General features: G+C 43.6%; 1 protein-coding gene across 1 annotated transcript in view; it reads right to left on the bottom strand.

Annotated features, from left to right (window-relative positions):
* The window catches only part of LOC115467071 (cytochrome P450 2K6-like), a 94910-nt gene that overhangs the window by 12661 nt on the left and 58988 nt on the right, over positions 1–23261 (bottom strand). The window contains exons 5-7 of the mRNA XM_030198751.1: positions 22845–23018; positions 16269–16410; positions 10570–10754 (exon numbers count right to left, since the gene is read on the bottom strand). Coding sequence (XP_030054611.1) covers positions 10570–10754; positions 16269–16410; positions 22845–23018 — 501 coding nt within the window. The remainder of the gene's footprint in view (positions 1–10569; positions 10755–16268; positions 16411–22844; positions 23019–23261) is intronic.

Raw genomic sequence — 23261 nt, 5'->3', positions numbered from 1 at the left:
CCCGATTCCCTCTGGTGGTCATTTGGTCAGTTGGGGCACCTTTTTGAAGCTTGGTCCTGAAAAAAAAGGGACCAAGTGAAGCCGGCGAAATGCTCGTCAAGGCCGGCTTTCTTTTTTCCATTATCGGGTGAAGCTGGCCATCTCAAAGCACGCCCCCGACACGCCCCTGTCCTGCCTTCGCTACCCTACTGAAATGCCCCCTTGAAGTCTGGCCGGCTCCGCGATGGAAAGCAGTTGGCGCCGGCCAAAATCGGCTTTCGATTATACCGATTTGGCTGGCTTCAGGAGATCACCGGCCATTTCCCGATTTGTGTCAGAAGATGGCCAGCGATCTCCTTCGAAAATAAGCTGGATAGTAACATAGTAGATGACAGCAGATAAAAATCTGCATGGTCCATCCAGTCTACCCAATAAGGTTGTTTTTACTCTGCATCATTTTTTGTTTCACCTCTGCTGTGCTTGTCTACCTGGATTACCCGTGCGGAGGACTCCTTGTTCTTCTGTGGTTGTCGTTCAATATATTCTGCCATAGTAGAGAGCATGACCTATCAGTTACGCATGAATAGAACCAGTTAAGGGCTGTATCTGATAGACCTATATCGCATAGTCTATTCAGTAGTAAATTGTGACTTACCAGATCAAATGCAGTGGAAAGATCTAGAGAGATGAGAATAGTTGACTTATCTTGATCAAGATTTGCCTGAATGAAGGTGGTGATACCCGGAAGTGTTGTTTTTTGTGGTGTGATGTTTACAGAAACCAGCTTGATGTGAATGTAACAAGTTGGTTTGGTCCAGATAATTTCCTAGTTGCTCAGCCACAATGTTTTCAACTATCATAGAAACAAATGGAAGGTGGAAAAGATGGAAGCCGGAAGGTAGCGTTGGTTGTCCCACCCTCTGGATGGTCTTCCTTTACTTCCCTCTTTAAAAAATTGTCTGCTTAACAATGGTAAAAAAGAAAAAGAAAGATGTGCACTTACCCTGCAGTTCTGTCAGTTCCTGCGACAGCTGAACCAATGAACCAATTTATCACCAGCGGTGGTAAAATGTCTGGTGCTGGGGCTGTTTGTGGGCAAGACCGGGAGAAGGAAAGATGGGTTCTTCGCTTGCAGAAGACATCAGTTTGAGTTCAGAGGAATAGATTATTGCTGAAGACCCTGTACTTCTGCTTGGAGCTTGTGAGGATTTGTTGCATGCTGATGAGATGAGCAGAAACCCTGTAGCAGGGCCAGCCTGACCTAAAGAAGTGCTGTTGCAAACTGCCAGTGAGGCAGATGCTGTTATCTCTGTTGCACCTTCCAGCTTGGAGGAAGGTGTGTGCGGACTCCCTGTTTAAGAAACAGAGGCGACAGAGGAGCTGGGACACTTGATCTTTGTGGTAAAGCCAACTGTTTATTTATTTATTTTTAACATTTGTATCCCACATTTTCCCACCTATTTGCAGGCTCAATGTGGCTTACATAGATCCTTAAATGGTGAATACCACTTCCGGAGAAGAAAAATACATAGTTTACCTTAGATGTATTTTGGGATGCTTTTGCAAAAATTGAGCTCTCTCTTCTCAAAAGTTTGCTTTTGTTACTGCTTTAATACAACTTTCAATAGAGGATTATTTGAAAAGAGATTACCTCTGTTACCTCTGTTGAAAAAAGTTGATATTGTTGGAAGAATCTGCTAAGACAATATCAGAACAACAGCTTTTTGTAATTAAGGATAATATTTAAATACGCCAAAAGCTTAAAAATTTAGAACCCCTCCGAAGGGACACCACCTTGCAAGTGGTGGAGGGGCTTCTGTGTTTCAATGACTCAGAGGGCTATGCTGTAGGGTTACCCATATCAGACAGACCTCTGAGGAGAAGCCAGACAAAGAGTGTCCCAACCTGGAGTATCCAAGATGGTATTGAGGGAGGACGTACGCTAGTTGAGTTCCCGTTTTACACCAGAATGCCTGAAGAAGAAGGCGCGCTCCCCAGAGAATGGGGAAGAGAAAAGGCAAAGCCGTGGTGCTGTCCTCCTCGAACACGGCTAGGGTTCCCACCACTTCTCAGTCTATTTTGGAGAGATTCGGGGTCATAACGTCGGGGATATCAGTTCTTGCTTCGGGGAACAGCAAAGCTTTATTGCCGAATCTCAGTGGAGAGAGTGACTTTGAGTCCCCCTGTTGGCACGACCCCTCCAAGACCCGGAAATAGTAATGCTTCGCTATGGAGGTCAATAATGGAAACGCCTGAAGTGGGTTAGAATTTTCATGTGACCCGAGGAGGTCCTGGCGCAGCATCGACTCTGGATAATAAACCAACTGGGGGATTGGAGAGTGAGGTCTTCCCCCCGAAGATATCTGGAGTGGTTTCTGTGGAGAAATTGGACTTTGTGAAGCCAATAATGTCATAAAGGACATACTATAGGAACTGCAGCAGAATGTGAATAACTGTCTTCTTCAGATGTTTAAAATTTTTCACTATGTGAGTTAAAAAAGTTATGTTAATACTTATCTAGCAAAGTGGAAGTCCAAGATATAAAAAGAGACTTTGATTATGGAAATGGCTTCTCTATGAAAATTAGATAATTTGGTAATGAAGAATAGTTATTTTTCTTGTAAAAATTGGAATTTCTGGAGAACCAATTAAGGGAAAATAACTTGAGAATGATAAATTTACCTATAATATCCTGTATATTAGCTACTGAATTCTTGAAGAAATATTTCTCTGATACTTTGCTAATACCTTCTGATAGCCATCTTTTGGTGACTAAAATTATATTTCCTTTAAAATCTTCCTTCAGAGAAAAGAGATGTGTTTAACTGACATTTTGGAAAATTCAGAAGTTATAGATAGAGTTATATTATTAGTGACTTTTGTCTTTGATTAGATAGGAACAACGTTTTGAAATTGTATTTCCGATATATGGTTGATAGTTTTTTGGGTTCAAAGATGAATATATTTCCTGACACATCAAGGGAATTGCAGACTGGGAGGTGTGAAGTCTTGGTTTTTCAGCCAGGAATCATTGCCCCAGGTGGGACTTTCCTAGCACGATTCCCTTGTAAGTGTTTTATTTTCCTTATTACTTATTTGTTTGAACCTAAGAAATTATAGAGTTTGTGGAAACAGATGAAGAATCCTCTGCAGCAACTTCCTTCAGTTACCACTGTACCGGCTGCAATAACCGATTAACCTTCCTCCCTCAGAAAATGTGAAGTGTAAGATTAACCATTTTGAGTTTTTCTTATTTTCTTTAAGATTGTTTTCCTGATCTTGGATCTTCCAATTGTGGACAATTATGTAAATATATATTGTTGAGAGAAAATGTTTTCCTTTTTATATTAATTTCTGTATTTCCTTACATTTATGTGATAAATGTGAATGTAATTAAGTAAAATGATTTAAAAAAAAAATTTAGAGAATACAGTATACACTGCATTTTATTAGTTTTCTGAAAGTACCCTCAGTTGTTGCAACTATAACTCTGAAAAAATATTTCTTAGAAATAATGAAGATAGTGGAACAATCTTGTCTTCCAGTTTCAAGAGCTTACTATAGTCCACCCTCCATTAGAAAAGAAGAGGGTTACCCAGGGGCTTCTGGCTCTGAAATTTCATTTTGTCTCATTAAGGGTCTCTTTTATCAAGCTGCACGGCAATGCTGAGGGAGCCCATTCAAAGTGAATGGGCTTTGTCAGCATTACCGCACTGGGAGCCACTATTTTGGCTTGATAAAAGAGGCCCTAAATGTGACTCAGTTAACAGAAAGGAATGATGAGGTGGCTACTCTGGGCACTCAGAGACTGGGTGTTAAAGCTTTTCTTCTCAAGAAGTCCCATTCTTAAAAAGTAAATGTCAAGTGTTTCTTAATGTCATGCCCTACGCAAAAAAGGCAGTAACGATTTCTTCTTTTGAGATCACTTGTGTTACATTTAGATGCTTTATTTTGGTTGAATTATCCTTGTGTGTTGTTAAATATCACTCTCATTTTCTTTGAACCTGCATTATCTGACCACCTTTTTGGACTCCAAGAGTAGGGAAGCTGCACCTTCAACTTCCAAATCAATAAGAACTTCCACTCCATAGAAGAATAATATCGCTTTGTTGTCTTTTTCTTCCCTTGAATATATTAGTATATGTCCTTGTCTCCATCATTTGTGGACTGGATATGGAAGGGAGGAATTGATATATATTACCTTTTTTAAAAATGAGGTTCTGATTCCTCTTCTTTTATAAAAATAGTAATAAAAAAAGAAACAAATGGTAGATTTGCCATTCTATAACCTTTGATGTCTTTTAGTTTAGAACAAATGAATGCCATCTTCCAGATGGAAGGTACAAGAGAGGAGAGGATCATATTATGAAGGAATGGGATGAATAATGAATCAAATTTAAATGTGAGGGTATAGTAAGATAGAGGATAAGTTGAAAGTGGTGAGGGAGTTATGTGGTAGCCATAAGGTAAATGTAGTCAGGGTCTGAATGCCATAAGAGTGTCTAGAAAGAAAATTACGGGTCTTACTAATATTGTGGTGATGGTCAAGGGTGATGTTATTGATAATTGCAGTGTATTTATTTTATTTGTAAAGTAAGAGGCTAATGCTGCGGCAGATGGTCCAGTGCTATCCAAATTTTGTGATGATGTATCGATGAGGGAATTAAATATTTGATATAGTATAGCAGAACCAGGGGCCAGGGGCTTTAGTTATCAGCTTTGAAAAGTAGGCCTTCTTAGTGTATAGAATTAAAAATGGTTTTTGGAGTACAATAGATTTTTATAGGCATATAGAGATTATACTGTCTGTTGTTTCCTCCATCTACATTTGCAATGACGCAATTGTCATTTGAGAAGATGTAAAAAAAAATCATACCATGACTCTCTTCTTTTTGAGGCAGAATGCAATGTGGTTGTGGAGCATGTTCCAGTATATGGCCTGGTCTTCCAAGGAGAGAGTTAGGAATTGGTCTGTCATTAAGTCCAGATTGTTATTCAGTGTCTCAAGAGTTAAATGAAGAGCTCTGAATTGTTGAATTTTTTTAGTTGCAGGGTAAATCAAAATAACTGAGCACTCTAGAGTGAAATCAAGTAGGTAGTGGTCAGTACAAGGCATGGGGCTAGAGTTACAATGGTTCAGGGCTGTAGCTAGATGGGAATAAAAAAAAGATCTAAAGTGTGTTCTTTTATGTAAGTTGCTGTATGAATATCTTGAGCGAGACTGAGATCCTGAATGAAAAGCAGGAATTATTTAGCTATAAAGGGGGGGGGGGGGGGGGGGGGATCTATACATGGCACCTAAAAAATCTGCACGGAAAACATTTCCACCTAAGCATATTCTATAAGTCACGTCTAGATTTAGCCACGGTATATAGAATACGCTTAGGCAACAATCATAGCGCCTAAGTCTACACGCCTCCATTTACACCAATGAAAACATGGTGTAAATCCCGGCATGTAGATTAAGGCGCAGAAGGTTATATTCTATAACTATGCATGTAAATTTCAGAACGCCCACGAAATGCCCATTTTCCCACTTATAATCAAGCAGGAATATGCCCCTCTTATGCTCCGTATATACGTATATCCCCTAGAAATTATGCTCCATAGCACTTATGAACTATTTTATAGAATAATGCAGTGCATTTTGGTGCATAGGTGGTACTTTTCTTTGCACTTACACACAGAGGGCTAGATTCTATATGTCATGCCCAAATAATCAGTGCCCCCTTCAAAACTATGCAAAAGTGTCTTCTATAGAGTACCCCTAAATTTAGGTGTGGTTTATAGAATACGCTGAGCACCCATCTGCCCGATTAAATTTAGTTGCGGGCAGTTACGCCAAGTAAAACATGATGTAAATACTGATGTCTAAATTAGGTGTGGACCAGGTGCATTCTATAAGAACGCGCATACATTTTAGAACTGTGCTGGACCCACCCCATTCCACACTCATGGCCACACCTCTTTTCAGCTACACACCTTAGAATTTATGCGTATCACTTTACAGAATATGCATAAACGGTTGTGCGCATAAATTCTAATTAATGCCAATTATTGTCAATAATTGCCTATTAATTGGCAATTATTGGCGCTCATTGGCTTAAATAATTAAGTTGCACATGCAAATCTAGAATATGACCGGAAATCCAGGGAACAACGTATACATAACTGCACATGTCCAATTATATAATTGCTTTTCATTGCTGAGGAATTATGTATGTGAATATTGAAGTCACCAAATAAGATTAGATGAGAAGAGTCCAGATGGTGGTGTGCCATAATATCTTGTAACTCAATCTGATATGTAGGAGGGAAATAGGGATGGGGTTGCTAAAGAATAAGAAAGTCAATAGGAATGGAGAGGGCTCAGAAAAATATAAGAGTTTTTTTTTTTTTTACAGAATGGGACTGTATATAAGAAGGGAGAATGGGTAAATGATTATATAAAAAAATTAGAAATGATTAGAACAAATTACTTGAAATGATGAAATTTACAGCTGCAGATCCAAATAGCATACATTTGTACACAAACACAAAATACTGATATATAACAGTTAGGCGGCCTAATAACATGAGTAGCAAGCCTATTCTCTAAAGGACATTTGTGCACACAAGTGTCTTTATAGAATGCTAGAAGGCATCAGCATTCCAAGTATAAGCAGAAACATTTATTAGACCTAGTACTACTGAAACTTAAATGTTGGGAACAGAGTGTAAACATATCTCTCATAGACCTTACTCACACCTTACTCTTCATCAATGTGACTAATCTTTAATAGTCATCTACTTATTTCTATTAATGGTAATATTCAAACACACTTATCTTTAGTAAAAGGACATGCAACCGCAACTGACATGCATCATGTTTCGCTGTGGGCTATTTCAGGAAAAGGCCCTCTCAATTGTCTATCTGACTGCATTACATTCTCTCAAGTAAATGACTATTAAAGATTAGTTGGACTGAAGAAGAGTAAGGTGAAGCACAGGACTGTAATCACTTCTGAGGTCCATGAGATATATATTTGTACCCTGTTCCCAACATTTAAGTCTGCGTAGTGCTGGGTCTAATTAGTGTTATGTGATACCCCCACTATTGAAAATTTTGGACTGTTCAAAAGATCTATGGAGCACAAACATTTATGACAGGCCTATGGCTCAAGCAAATGTTAATGTCTACATGGAACCAGAACATATACAACTTACAGTATTCTGTATGTTGCCTACATGTCAGCCCCACCTACATTCTGTCCATACACCTCCCTTGTAAATGCTCTTCTGGCATTTACGTGCTATGCCGTTTAGCAACTAGCTTTAGTGCACCCATTTACCTGCCTGGGTGGCAGTATTTTATAAACTTCCGTGCACGGTAGCTGTGTAAATTTAAATGACCTGTAATGAGAAGAGGAGGTAAGTGCATTTTCCCCAAGAATGGCTACAAGCAAATCCCAGTTCAATTCTTTTTGTAGTAAAAGGAAATATGGAGGGCTGCTTATAATTACAAACTGATAACTTATACATTTCACCGCAGCAGAAGAGACTCCCTTCTGTCATGGACTAACAGAATCAGCAGTCTGCCTAGCCATGTTCAATGCTTTCCTGCAAAGTTACAGCTGGTTAGTCTGCCAAATAAAGGAATTCTTTTCTAATGTGGTACTGTAGATGAAGACTACAAAATAAGGGGGAATTTCCTTTATTTGGCAGGCTAACTCCTCCCAGTGCTTCCCAAGATGCATTGCATGGGGTCAGGCACTGCAGTGTTTCAAGATGGCAGTGCCAGAGGTAGGAGAAGTGGGTATTGCTCCTGCCTCTTTTAAGGTATGCCTCGGGGCTGGGGTGGAGGGAGAGGGGGAGAGGGGTGGAGGTTGGCACAAGACACAAGGAAAATTTTTTTGAAGTCATGGGCAGGGGATCAGGGCAGGGGGGGATGGGGGCTCCTAGACTACCAGGGAATTTTGCTTTTTACAGTGGGGGTGGAGGGCAAAGGTGGGGGGAGAGGTGGGTGCCATTAGACACCAGGACCAGTGGCGTAGCCAAGGGTGGGCCCAGATGGGACCAGGCCCACCCACTATGGGCTCAGACCCCAGTAGCACCATACCTATGATGTGGCTGGCAGGGATCCCCAAGCCTCACCAGCCGAAAATTCCTAACAACTGTCCCTCCTGCATACCTTGTAAATAGCAGATCTTTGCCTATAGCGAACAGCAACTGATACATACTGCTTGCACCAGCCCCACAGCTTTCCCTCTGATGTATTCCTGCCTATGCAGAAACAGGAATTTGCATCAAAGGGAAGGCTGTGGGGCCAACATGAGAGTGTGTATTAGGTGCTGCTCGTTGGTGAAAATCTACTATTTAAAAGGTATGTGGGAGAGTGGGGATGCTTTAAAGACTATATGGCATGCAGGCAAGATAGGGAGAGACCAAATCACTTGTGGGACAGGGTGGGGTTCTTCTGCCCCCCCATCTTGGGCCCAGGCACACCCAAAATTGGGTGTCTGGCTACGCCCCTGAGGACAATGTTTTAAAATATTGAGAGCAGGAGATCAGGTCGGGTCATGTCAGGGAGAGGGAGCGGGAACCACTAGACTACCAGAGATGATTTGCTTTTTTTTGTGTGTGTGTGTATGTGTGTGTGTGTGTGTGGGGGGGGGGGGGGGGGGGTCAAGGTGTTGATGATATTAGTTTTCTGCCCCAATGCAGCGCAAACCAACCCTTAAACATTGCCTCAGACTTGGTGGTAATTTTGCCAAGTTGTGCTGATGATGTGCTCCCTTCAGAACTTGTCTGCATAAGGACTGAATAGCCAGGGCTTTTTTTGAGGGGGTACTTAGGGAAACTGAGTACCGGCACCTTTTTCATTGTCTGCTAAAATTGACCCATGGACCCCATGTTTTAATGAAAGGCTCTACACACCAATTCTGCCTTGTCATAGATTCTGTGACTGGTTGCAGGGGGCCTGGACATTGTAGGGTGGGTCCCTCAGTGATCACCCCATCCCTGAAGGGTGGCCTAGCATTTGAGTACCGGCACCTATTTTGCTAGAAAAAAAACACACTGTGAATAGCTAATATCTTGAATTAAATGTGCTGTGTACTGATGGTCACTGTGCATGCTAACTCCTGCACCGGACCCGTTCCTCCACCATAGGCCTGCATAAACCTTGCTATAGTATCGGCCTCTCAGATTGCAGCTCTATGGTCTGTTATTAACATGGGCTGTCTGGTCTTCCACTTGGAACTCAGCATTCCTCACAGGAGGTGTAGTCCATAATCTATATAGTAATTCCTCCTGCTTGCTAAGTTGCTCCTGCATTATGTTAGTTAATTGCTGCAAACGTGTACGTACATCAAATGATCTTTCATTGTATGATTGTTTATCATTCTGTCTGACTATAACCCCCTTTGGCAGCTACACTTCAAAATTATCAGAACTTCTAGGCAATTTTTCCTCAGCTTGACCTCTGTATTTGTGAGGGTAACAAAAGCCTCTGCCACATCTACAGAGTAACTTGGGGTTCTTTCCTCTCAAAATGAACATGAGGATGGTTCTTCATTAGTTGTACCATTTGAATCTTCACCACGGGATGCTTGAATAATATCTATCTCAGATTGGCTTTCCCAAGACATTAGGCAGAATTATTCTTCATTATAATTTACAGCAATCCCATATCTAGCTGGTCTGTTATTAAGATTGGCGAGTCACTTCATTCTCCATTGGAATAGGTACAAAACTTAGGGGCCTTTTTTACTAAAGTGTTATAAGTTCTTGCACTTACCGCACCTGCACTGCACAAGTTGAAGTGCAGTAAGTTCAAAGTGCTTGTGTAAATGCAGGTGTATGCCCAACATTTGCCCTGCATTTAGCATACAGGGCAAGCATCGACCACATGGGACCACCTTGCATGCCCCAGCGGACAGTGTGGTTGTACCTGCACTACCTGCCAGATTATATAACACCCTTGAACTGCCCCCCTTTTTTTTGGTGGTGGTCAGAGGCAATATTCAGCAGCACTGCCCACTTCAGTGCTGCTGTATATCAAGGGATAGGCAGTGACAAGTGATTTAAGTGGGCAGAAGCCTCTCCCACTTGCTTAAATTGCTTTGAACATCGAGGTCTATATGATTAGCGTACAAGGACAATAAATTCCAAATCTCAGCTACAGAATAATAATATGACCCCTGATGCACCCTCTTATATTTAATATCCTTCACAGATGGAAAAGATAAAATTAGTCGTTCATAATTACAGGTTCCAGACTGACCACCCAACAAACATTAGTGCATAGCCATTAATTCAAATAATGGAAAACCGGTCATTTTACTGCTGCAGAAAAATGGCCTTACTGCACAAGAAAGGTCTGTGTAAGGGTGCTAAGGCTGCTTTTACTGCAGCTTAGTAAAAAGGCACCTAAATGTGGTATTTTGTTACAATTCATGTCTAGTTACTTTAAAGTTAAAATGCTTTTAAAAGAAGGATCTAGGAGTAAATGTTGGGTTACGTGAAGGCCACCCGAGGTGATTTTCTTTCTCTATTAAAGCTACACAACTTTAGCAGTGTTTGGTAGTATAAATACTCTTCAAAACTTACTTTTGGAATAAAATGACCTTTGAAATTCACATCAACAGTAGTCTCATGAGGCAAGTTCAATGGCAAGATATTAGCAAATCTCTGTATTTCATGAATGACAGCATCAGTGTAGGGCATTTGCCTCCGATGCTCAGTACAAGGCTGTGCTGATCCTATCACTTTGGCAATCTCTTCCTGGACTTTTCCTGGTGGTACAAAATATAACATGGAAGTATTTTATCAGAAAGGATCCTAAGTCATACTTTAAAAGCTAAATTTTCAGGAATAAAGTATGGAAGAATGTAGAACAAAATCTCAAATAGTAAATATTTAACTGAATAGAATTTACTGCTAATGAAGTTCTGTTGAGTCCAAACCCAGGCTGAATCAACATTGAACTATTTGCTGTTAATAATTTTTTTATTGATTGGTTTTCTGTTTTCTGTTTCTTGCTGATTCTCCAGTTTTAAAATTACCTTAAACCAGGGGTTCACAAACCAGTCCCTGGGGCACTGTGATAGGCCTGGAAGTTGGGCTCAGTGTTGAGGCCTGCACTCTAGCTGACCTTTTATGCATATTTTATGGTGCAGGCCTAAACAGCCTGCACAAAGAGTGGAAGCAGCTTGTAGAAATTGCTTGCTAGACTGTGATTAGTAACAATTGGAGACTGTGTGTAAGAAGAGACAGACAAAGGAGGAGCCAAAGCCGGCCGACTATGAGTCACTTGTTTGTTGTGGACTATAAGATTAAGTGAGAGACCCCTTATCAGCAGAAGCCCTCTGCTCAAAGAGCGTGATGCAGATCCCAAGCTACTTTCAGGCTTAGCTGAAGCAGTGGCATAGCCAGACCTGGCATTTTGGGTGGGCCCAGAGCTAGTATGGGTGGGCACTATGTACATAGGTGTGAGTAGCATTTCTTGGGATACTCCTAAATAATGCCTTAGAGTGCACTTGATGAAGGATTTCTAATGAACAGTCTGCCCAACAAGTGTCTTGCATCAACATAAACCACATAAATACTTGGAGCCTATGTTGCAAACCTTAACACCACCAATTCTGAACACACAAATATCAATAACAGCACCTTGAAAAAGGCAGCGGTGAATATACACAACAGCAATACGTGTCTCATTGGAAAAGCCAAACAAGTCAGACTGATATAGATCCCCTCACAGGCCACATGCCAGAAGAATCTTTCACCTCGGTCACATGCAGAACACAGACCAACCCTCATCAATTACAGAATAAAGGACCAAAACTTTTAAATTGTCCTGTAACTCAGGTAACAGACAGGTAACAGACAGAACAACTAAGGGGTAAGGGGAATTAAAGAGGAGGGGATAAACATCTCAAAAAAGATATAGTGGAATCAAACCTATAAATGGCAAGTGACCGACTCACCTGCAAATGCGCAGTAGAGACTTCCCTCTCTGTCCCGCCCCCGCGTCAAGACGTGATGACGGGAGGAGGGGGGGGGGCAGAGAGGGAAACTGCGCTGAAGGGAACCGCTGACGTCGCTACCGCTCCCCCCCCCCCCAAGGTAGCCACTACCGCCCCCCCCCCCGGAGTCGCCACCACCCCCCCTTCACCCGGCCCTCTCTTCGTTATTCAACTTACAGCAGCGCCGAAACAGCAGCAAGCAGCAGCTCCCATTGGCCTTCCTTCACTGCCTGTGCCCCGCCCTCGCCGACGTGACGTCACACGAGGGCGAGGCACAGGCAGTGAAGGAAGGCCAACGGGAGCTGCTGCTTGCTGCTGTTTCGGCGCTGCTGTAAGTTGAATAACGAAGAGAGGGCCCGGGCCGGGTGAAGGGGGGGGGGGGTGGTGGCGACTCCGGCGTGGGGGGGGGGGGCGGTAGCGGCTACCTTGGGGGGGGGGGAGGGGAGGGGACATGGGAGGTCTCAGAAGGAGGGGGGCCTTGGAACTGGGAGGGCTGGACTGAAGGGGGCCTTCCAGCTGGCTGGGAAGAAGGGGGGGCCTTGGAACTGGGAGGGAGGGAGGGAAGGAAGGGGGCCTTGGGAGCTGGGGGGGCCTGGGGCCTTGGAACTGGGAGGGAGGGCCGGGGGCCTTGGGAGCTGGGGGGAGGGCCTGGGGCCTTGGAACTGGGAGGGAGGGCGGGCAGGCAGGGGGCCTTGCAGCTGGGAAGGGGGGAGGACTGGAGCCTTGGAGCTGGGAGGGAGGGCAGGGGGCCCCTTACAGTTGTGAGGGAATGGGGCCCCTTACAGTTGTGAGGGAGAGCAGGGGGAACTGGGAGGGAGGGAAGGGGGCCTTGGGAGCTGGGGGGGAGGGCCTGGGGCCTTGGAACTGGGAGGGAGGGAGGACAGGGGGCCTTGCAGCTGGGAAGGGGGGAGGACTGGAGCCTTGGAGCTGGGAGGGAGGGACAGAGGGGGCCTTGGAGCTGGCAGGGAAGGAGGATGGCAGGGGGCTTTGCAGCTGCAACGGGAGGGGGGCCTTGGGGAAAAAAACATTCCAATACCCGCCCGTTTTTACGGGCTTAACGGCTAGTTAGAATATATCTGCCTGCAAAATATAAATACAAACTTTTCAAGGCATGCAAAGTTCTATATGCCACATCTGACAATTGAATTTTAAATATAGCAAGGACAACCCTATTTAAACACACAGCACTCATTCTTTTAGGATTGCCCCTGGAAAAAGTAGTTTACCTTTAAAACAAAAAAAAAAAAAAAAGGGAAAAAACCCAGCAATACCATCTCTGCACAATATTATGTAAAACTGTAGGGAAGAGTTATACAAACTGAAGCAGCTTGGTTTCGTGGGATTTTCGGAAGCACTTGCTGGAAAAAGTCATATAATCTACAGGATTCTAAGAAACTGACTGTCTTCCAAAGAGATTGTAGAGATTTAAGGCTTAAAGCAGGTTTTAGCTTTAAACTATACAGTTTTTATCATATTTTAATTAAATCTGCAGGCGCTTGATGAGAATAGCAACTATTTAAGACGACATTTATGCTTACATCTGTTAATTAAACAAGAATCATTAATAGAATCTCATCACTTGTGTAGACTTTTTGTACAGAATAGTGTTAAATCAAATTTGTATTACTGAGTAACACTGTTAGAATGCGTGAAGTTTTGACACTTTGGTAGCCTGGAAAAGATGGTTAAAAATCGCTCCCCCCCCCCCCCCCCCCGATATTCAGCTAGTACTGATCTCCACCAGCTAAATTAGGCCCAGATATTTAATACGGGTCATGTCTTTGGCACTGGCATTGAATATCTGGGCATGACTGGCCAGAAGCTAGCCACTGGCACATATTCAGATCTCAGCCGATATTCAGCTGAGACCTGCATAAGACATTTATCTGGGTCTCGACTGAATATTGGCCAGGATCTGGATAAGAGGATCTGTGGGTCTGACACCCATGATGCATTCCCCCTATCTCTCTGATCCCAATCCCACAACACCCCACTCAGTTCTGATCCCTCCTCTGATCTTACAACATTCCTTCAATCTCACTACCTGCCCTCCCCATTCTGATCCTTTCCAGTTCTGATTCACCCCTGATTTTACAATAGCTCCCCCAGTTCTGATACTCTCTGACAGTGGCATAGCCACTGGTGAGCCTGGGTGGGACTTCCAAGATTCTGGAATTCTTGCTGTAGCTGGTGGGGATCCCCAAGCCCTGCCAACTGAAGACCTCCCTTGAACAGCCAACACTGTTCTAAGCATCATGCGGCCTGTCGGTAGCGCCAGCAACCAGGGCAGAGTGCTGCTGATTGCTGCTTAGAAGAGTGATGGCTGTTTGAGGGGGGTGAAGTCTTCAGCTGGTGGAGTTTGGTGATCCCTACCAGCTCAGGTATTGAATATTTTGGGTTTGCTGAATGGAGGGGAGACAGAGAGAAAAGAGTGGACCTAGGGGCAAATTCCATGCCCATCCACTTTGGGCTCAGGCCCACCTGAAATCAGCCATCTGGCTACGCCACTGCTCCCTGATCTCACACCCCTCTCCCTATTCTGATTCCCACCCGATGCTGATCCCCCCCAAATTTTATAACACCTTGTTTACCATTCTTGTTCAAAGATCCTCCCCACATGGAAGGACTATTGACAAGACTCTCTCCCTTACCCCGGGACCCCTGCAGACCCCTCTTGCCATACCCAGGACTTACCTGGAGGTGATCCCTGGTGGTCTAGTGGGATGGGGAAGGAGCAATCCTCCTTTGCTCCTGCCTCATTCAGCTCTGAAAGCGGTGGGGACCACTCCTACCCTGTCCCACTAGACAAACAGAGGTCACCTCCAGGTAAGTCCAGAAGGTGGCAGGGAGTCTGGGGGAGGGAATCTTATCCGTGGCCCTTCCATGTGGAATGGGGATTGGGCAGGGGTGATGTAAGATAGGGTAGGGGAACTGGCGCAGGGAGGGGAGGTGTTGTGAGATCAAGGGAAAGGGGCAGAATCTGAAGAGGGGGTGTTAGGGTACCGGAATGGCAGGGCATTTGAGTACCGGCACCTTTTTTGCTAGTAAAAACGCACTGCGGAATGGGGTCAGGCCAGTGACCTGGAGGTTATGTGGATGCTGGTTAATATTGAGTACTACTAAAACAAAAAAAGATTTGAGTGTGGAAATATAAAATCGCTAGACTAACAATCAACAAAAATCCACATATGAAAATGTCTTATGGAAGGGAGGAAATAGCCTCAAAGAGCTAAAAAATTATATAGATTTACAGAGCTGAACAGATCAATCTTCTCTTCATCTCTTCTCTCACAGATAAGTGATTTAGTCAACAATAAATGCTTATGACAAGTTTTGGTGTTTTTGCTATTATGACTGCTCTATTTGGCAGCGATAGTTAAGATTTGGACTTTTTGTTAATCCACTGTAGCTCAACAGTACAGAACATTTTGATTAATATCACAATTGTAATTATAAAAAACAAAAATATAAAGATATCAATAAGGATGTTTTGTGCCAATGATGAAGAGAAGATTGTTTGATCTGTTCAGCTCTGTAATTCTATATGATTTTTGAGCTCTTTGATGCTTTTTCCTTCCTTCCATAAGACATTTTCATACTGTGGATTTTTGTTGATTGTTTAATACTGAGTACTAGCCAGTGCATTTTTTTCTAGTGAAAAAGTTGCCGGTACTCAAATACCAGGCCACCCTTCAGGGGTGGGGTGATCACTGAGGGACCTACCCCACAATAGCCAGGCCCCTTGCAACCAGTCACAGAATCTATGACAAGGCAGAATTGGTGTGTAGAGCCTGAGCTCTTTCATTAAAACTTGGGGATCATAAGTCAATTTTAGCAGACAATGGAAAAGGTGCTGGTACTCAGTACCCCCCCCCCCCAAATACCCCCTCAAAAAAAGCCCTGGTACTAGCACTTGCATAGCTAAGTGGACAAAGTTAAGACTTATGCAGTCCTATTTGCCTGATTTGCTGTACAGGTATTGGCACTGAATATGACCTATGCCCACGTAACTCTCAACTCGTCCTCAGCTCTACCCATGGACTGCCTGGCATTGCTCAGATTCCACATGGATGGTTAGAGACTATATTCAACAGCACGGCCTGGTTCAGTGATGCTGATTATTAGTGGCTGGTCTGCTCAGTGTGGTTTAAGTGGGCAGGAGCCTCCTGCCTGCCTTAAACCACCCTGAATATCAACTCCTCAGTATACAGGTATTTATTTAAAAAAATATAATATGAAATACATTTCTTAGTTATGTAGTAAGTGTTTCAGATTCCTTACTTTGAATCTCTGGGTATTTCATCATAAGTAAAAGACCCCAGCGGAGGGTTGTGGACGTGGTTTCTGTTCCAGCTACGAATAAGTTGGATACGACGTTGGTTAAGTTTTCGTCATTGAAATATGAATGTGGATTACTTTTTTCCTGTAGATAAAACAAAAGGAACAGTAAAAGACTGTCCTAACTTTCAGGTCCTTTTACTAAGCTGAGGTAAAAATAGGCCTTAGTGTATCCTTATGCACATCTTTCCTGTGCTGAGGCCATTTTTACTGAGGCTTGATTTTCTATTTTTTCCATTAATGGTTTTGGTGGTGCTCATCGCAGAGGTTTTATGGGTGGTAACAGTTTTGCAGAAACTGCGTAGGATTTTTAATCTGTTTTGTCCTTATTTTCAAGAGCATCTTTTATTTTGGGCCCCTGAGGCAGGTGTTGTTAACGCCGAAACACGACCTGTGTTGGGTCTTTAAGAATAAAGGACTCTTGTTTACCACAGTCTTGAAGGCCCAGCTGTGCTTTTTTCTTTTGCTGCTTGTGTTTGTGTACTTTTGAACCCTCTCTTTTGTCTCTTGGGCTGACGTTGCCATTAGCGCATGGCCATTTTTTTAAATTATCGTGGGAGCTCTTACTGACACTTATTTTGTAGGCAGTAAGGGCTCCCACGTTATCCATGCACTAACCAGCTAGAATGCGGTAATGTACATGTTCTAACGGGTTAGCACAGGGATGGTCATTCTCTACCCCTGACAAGCCCCCTAAAAAAGAATGCAAAAAAAAACAATTAGTATGCAATTACTGCGTGACATCCCAAAAGTAATAGGGAATGCATTAGCGCGTCCCACAGTAGACTTTTTTTCAATTCTTACCAGCAATCATTTTGTATTTTGTATTCAGTGTTTATAAAGTTGTTTGAATGTGATGACATCAGAGGTTGTCGCTATGTTACTCCTTGCAGGTTCTAGTATTTAATTCAGTGTTCTCCAAGTTGGGTAAGCCCTTTCCTACATACTTTTGGAACATTGCAGCGGTCTCCAGGATAGTTCAAGGATCCTGAAGCAAATTTCAAAACTGGGAGCATCGCTGGATCAGCACCAGTGCTGAGCTGCTTTGAGATTACTCATATAAGTGCCTTGTGATGGTGTTCTACAGTTTATTTTAATGATGTCATGTTACATGTGACTTGGGCTTCATCCCACACGTTGCTGAGACAGGAGACTTACCAGTTGAATATTGGATACTTTGGACACTTGGTTGAACTATAGCAGGGCTTCACAACCTAGGTAGGCTTTCTATAGGTACATCGTTATTTCTGCACATCGGGGGGGGAGGGGGTCACACAATTTTATTTGGCTGCACTCACAGGATCATAAACATAAAAAGACTGGGAAGCACTGAACTATAGACTAGTGATGTGTAAAAGCAGAATTTAGAACCAACAGTGTGATTTTTAAGTCAGCAATATTGTGATGCAATAACTGACTTTCAAGCAGCTGGTTGTGAGTTATAGTAATGTTGCTATTTAAATCTTAGAACTGATGGGCTCCTGTTCTACTCAATTTCGCACATGACCAACTAGTTATACATATATAGGACCGTCCATCTCGAGGTAGTGTTTGGAATTGGAATATTGAGGAGCCGTTTTATTATATTACTCATACAATACAATATAATTACATCTTATATACCGTATGTACTGCAAGGTTCAATATGATTCACAATTTAAGATGACCGAACAAACTTTGGGGATTATAATAATACAGTAAAAAAATGTAATAATAAAATAGACAAATTGAAATAAACCTACAGGTTTGTCCCTTGCCTGGCAGAAGGACTAGTCCTTAATAGCTTAGTGGTTTCTTCTGTCATGTGAAGCCAGTAGTAGTAGTAGGCAGCAACCACAATTCACTCATTAATCTATGCTTTCTGTCAGTTCAATGAATTAATAATATAGTAAAGCTCTCACTTATATTTCAGAAAGTTTCTCAAGAAGGGTCACTTACATTAAGCCATTCCTTTCTACTATTTGACTCTGTTATCAGTTTTTTTTCTCTCTTTTTCTAACTGCAGAACAGTTTATATCCCATGGCTACTCTTTCTTATCTATCACAGCAAACTCTATTGAGTCACGCTGCATGCACTTATCGAGAAAATTTCTCACCACTTCTTTAAGTACACAAACAATTTTTTCTTAATATGTCACCCATTTCTCAGTAACCTTTATATTATTTTTCTAATTTTCCTCACATTCTGAGGTTCTTTTACCAAGCTACGGTAAACAGGTCCTTGCACTAGTGGCAGGGGCCATTTTTGCCATAACAGGTAAAAAGGCCAAAAAATGACATGTGGTAAGATTTCACCTACCATGTGGCCATATGGAAGGGAGCAATTAATGCCACCCACTGAGGTGGTGTTAAGGGCTCCCGCGCTAACTCAGTTATTTTCCCTAGCGCGGCAAATGGCGTGCTCTTGGGCTGGAACTACTGCTGGTGCCCTCATTGGGCCGGTGGTATTTCCAAATTAGCATGCGGTAAGCCTGCATTGAGCTTACCACCACTCTGTAAAAGGACCCCTCTGTTCTCAAACGACATACATACTCAAATACACATCAACTCTCTCTCTGTCAAGCTTCCTTGCAACTAAACCAAAAACATTTTTTAAGAATCTTCAGCTCACCCCGTTTCAGTCTTTAGGTAGCTGTGAGGCAGCTTCAGCCTGTCAGCAGGATCTTGTCTTTCTCATGCCACCACCACTTCTAATCAGCCCAACAATCATTAAAACATTGAGCTGGCTCCCATATTAGTCCCCATCAATTCCCAGTCCGAAGACTCCAGCCTTTGTTCCAGCACAACAAATCTTTCTCCTGGTTCCTGCAGCAATTCCCTACCAGCCTTACTCTCCCTGAAGCCCTGGCAGTATTCCACATAAGCTTTTCACTTTTCTTATCAGACCAGGAGTGCGTTGTGGTACCATGAATGCACAAACAGTGAGGAGTGCACGTCTGGGTTTGGCAAAATGCAATCTCTGGGTCCACGGTTGCTCGATGTCACCTCCAGGACCAAGCCCCAACATGGACAGTCAGCCTATCTTCCATTCCATATTATAAAACCCCCAAACTTAGTGCACGTCTTAATTTTCCCAGCTGTTCTGGGTCTTTCAGGCCTAACCATATGCTTGTGCAAACTTTCATGCATGCATGGCTACAGCAGTGGCGTAGCCAAGGGTGGTCTTGGGTGGGCCCACCCAGTAGCAGCATATCTATGATGTGGCTGGCAGGGATTCCCCAAGCCCCACCAGCTGAAAACTCCCAACAACTGTCCCTCCCGCATACCTTGTAAATACCAGATGCCTGCAGTGAGCAGCGACTGATACATACTGCTCGCACCAGCCCAACAGCCTTCCCGCTGATGTATTCCTGCCTATGCGGAAACAGGAAGTTACATCAGAGGGAAGGCTGTGAGGCCAACATGAGCAGTGTGTATTAGTTGCTGCTCACTGTCGGTGAAAATCTGCTATTTAAAAGTTATGCAGGGGAGGGGCTGATGTTTGAAGGACCATATGGCATGCAGGTGAGAGAGGGAGAGACCAAATCACTTGCGGAGTACTGCCCACCCATCTTGGGCCCAGGCCCACCCAAAATTGGGTGTCTGGCCTCAATGTAACATAGTAACGTGGAGGGGCATAATCGAACGTCGCCGGTGATCTATTGTGGCGGCGGCGCTACAGCAGGCCGGAACCGTATTATCGAAAAAGATGGCCGGCCATCTTTTTTTTCGATAATATGGTTTAGCCCGGCCAAATGGCTTGGATTTTGCCGGGTTTGTTTTTCAGCGATAATGGAAAAAAATACCGGCGATCTCCAACCCGGCGAAATCCAAGCCATTTGGTCATGGGAGGAGCCAGCATTTGTAGCGCACTGGTCCCCCTGACATGCCAGGACACCAACTGGGCACCCTAGACATGTGGGTACAGTGGGTTTTGGAGGGCTCCCATTACCAGCACAAGTGTTACAGGTAGGGGGGGTGGGTCCGGGTCCGCCTGCCTTAAGTGCACTGCGGTACCCACTAAAACTGCTCCAGGGACAGGACTTGTTGCTGCTGTATAAGCTTGGCACACCAGTTGACACCTGAAGACTAATCTCTTTGAAAAAGTCCTTTATTTGAATAAGCACGTTTACTCACAGTTAACTGCAGATCAGAGGTTGTGCCCCACTGGCAAAGAGTCTTCCTGGTACTGAGATTAGCAGTAGGTCAGAGCTGGCAGAATGCTGTACAATGCCCTCTTTCAGCCACAGTCAAGGTAAGAACTAAGTTCTCTAACGTGGCTAACACATGAAAGGGATCTAAAAGTGGCTTACAAACATGGCCACTACCTCATGGACTAACGGAAGTAAAACAGGGCACACTCTGATCCAGTTAGCAGGGGGAAAAGCAGCGTGGGAGTACAGCCCAGTACCCTACACCCACCACAATGCATTGCTGATGTGACTCTGCAGTGCACCTAACAGAAAAGGTGTCACACTCACCCGAGAGCCACATCAGAACCTGGGAAAGGCTGTCGGAGGATAGAACACATTCTGCTGTAACGGAGGTGGGTACGGCATTTGAGGCTGGCATACAGGCTGGCAAAAAAGGTTTTTAATTTTATTTTTTTAGTGTGGGAGGGGGTTGGTGACCACTGGAGGAGTATGGGGAGGTCATTCCACATTCCCTCCGGTGGTCATCTGGTCAGTTGGGGCACCTTTTTGAGTCTTGGTCGTGAAAATAAAAGGACCAAGTAAACCCGGCGAAATACTGCTTATCACCGGGTTTTTTTTTCCATTATCAGCGAAAGCCGGCCATCTGGTAGCCATGCCCATGCCCGCCCACATCCTGCCTTCGCTTAGCCGGCAAAACTCCCATTTGAGTTTTCGCCGGCGAGGCGACGGGAAAGCGGCGATGCTGTCAAAAACGCAGCTTTCGATTATACCGATGTCGCCGCTTTTCCGAGATCGCCGGCCATCTCCCGATTTGTGTCGGGAAATGGCCGGAGATCACTTTCCATTATAAGCTGGATAGTAACATAGTAGTAGATGACGACAGAAAAAGACCTGCAAGGTCCATCCAGTCTGCTCAACAAGATAAACTCATATGTGCTACTTTTTGTGTATACCTTACCTTGATTTGTACCTGTCCTTTTCAGGGCACAGACCGTATAAGTCTGCCCAGCACTATCCCCGCCTCCCAACCACCAGCCCCGCCTCCCACCACCGGTTCTGGCACAGACCGTATAAGTCTGCCCAGCACTATCCCCGCCTCCCAACCACATTCCTGTCTTGAGCAATGCACATAGCCAGACTCACAGTCTCTCTTCTCCAGGTCCGCCTCCCTGTACCCAGCGTCTCACATGAACATGTGCCCTTCAATTCTGGGTTTACAGAGGTGGGACTCTGGAGTTCTGGTACCAGCTCTTCTTAATGCTGGCCAGCATAGGACATGGAGCCCTGATCTTCAGTTGCCTAATGCTCACCCTGAGCCAGCCTAGCCACATGACTTCCCAGTGAAGGTTACCCTTCTCCTGGTATAGCAGCACCAAATACTCCAAGGCTGTTCTATGCTTCTGCTGGCTAGGCCCGAGTATAATATGTCTTCCTCTTCCCTGGTCGTCACAAGCTCCAGATAAATTTTAATTTTAGTTTTTAATTTTTTGCACTCCTCTACATTAGCTAAGGTATTAGGGGTCCATAGCATCATCTTCTTATAAAAGTGTGGTAAAGTCCATACTATTTCACAGCTATAAATAAGACCCTAGTATTGGAGAGTGTGTTCCATCAATTGGAGCCCAATGAGGAGCAGGGAACAAGGAAATGTTTTCCAGTGTGTCAACCCTTAATTCCAGATGCCTTGCTGAAACAGCCACTCAGTGCCCTAGTGGAGTTTATAACTTATTTTGGAGGTGTGAGGAGAACCAAAATGGCATTGACTGACTGAAACACTGACATCTGGGCTCCTGCCAATATTTAATTCGATCTACCTTTGCTTGTTTTTCCTTGTTGAAAATGGTGAAGAGAAAGGAGAGAGTCAAGGCATTCCCAGGGGGACCCCCCCCCCCCCTCTGATGACCCAGTCCACTATATTGCAGTTGGTTGAAGTGTGACATTGGTTGCTCTCTCAGAGGCTTTTCTCGCTGCCTGTTCAGATGAGGGAGTGTCAATCCAACTTGAAACAACTTTGAGTCTGCACTACTGTCTACCGTGCTGAAAACCCCATGTTAGCTGCTTAGTGCATCTTAGTAGAAGGGTTCCTTAATCTCAAAGGTTCTGACAGCATTTGTTGTTAACTACTTCTCTTCCTGAGTTACCACTATGATGCTCCTGCTGCAGCTTGATTTATCTCATGCCAAACTCTCCTCACTGAAAACTTATTCTCCAAATTTGAGGGGCACTGGCTTCCATGTGAATTAAATACACAGATGTTTTTGCATAAAGCTTTTGTTCTTGTTACCTGTATTATTTAGCAAGATCTACATTTTCCTATGATTTATAAAACAAGATGAGCATGCTGTGCACAACAGAAGACATGAGCATAGAGAAATTGCAACATTACCTCTTGCTGTTTGACAAGAAATGCATCGATTAAGCTTCTCTGATCATTTTTGTCCAGTTCTTTAAGATGTTCAACAAAAGTCTTCTGAATAAAAGCATGTAATTCATTCATATTTTGGATCATGGTTTTGTGATTTCCTGGCAGGAATCCAAGTACTGGATATAAATTGAATAACTGAGAAAAATAAAATACATGAGGTAAGCAAAGACAATTAAATTTTAAGACAGCCCAACATGCTAAGAAACAGAATCCTTGTATTAGAATTCAAATGAAGATCTGATTACTGAATTTCAAATCCTTTTAAAAGAAATATTTAACTGTTCTAAAGACATTTGGTTTAGTGCATGTATCCTGTCTGCTTCACATTTCTGACTGTCAGTGAGCTAGAGTGAAGGTGCAAGCATGAGGGCATTGAGA

Source organism: Microcaecilia unicolor, chromosome 3 (genome assembly GCF_901765095.1).
Source record: "Microcaecilia unicolor chromosome 3, aMicUni1.1, whole genome shotgun sequence".
In the NCBI taxonomy this organism is placed as follows: Eukaryota; Metazoa; Chordata; class Amphibia; order Gymnophiona; family Siphonopidae; genus Microcaecilia; species Microcaecilia unicolor.
The sequence above is the reverse complement of the archived record's forward strand: the minus strand, read 5'-3'. Positions and strand labels throughout refer to the sequence as shown.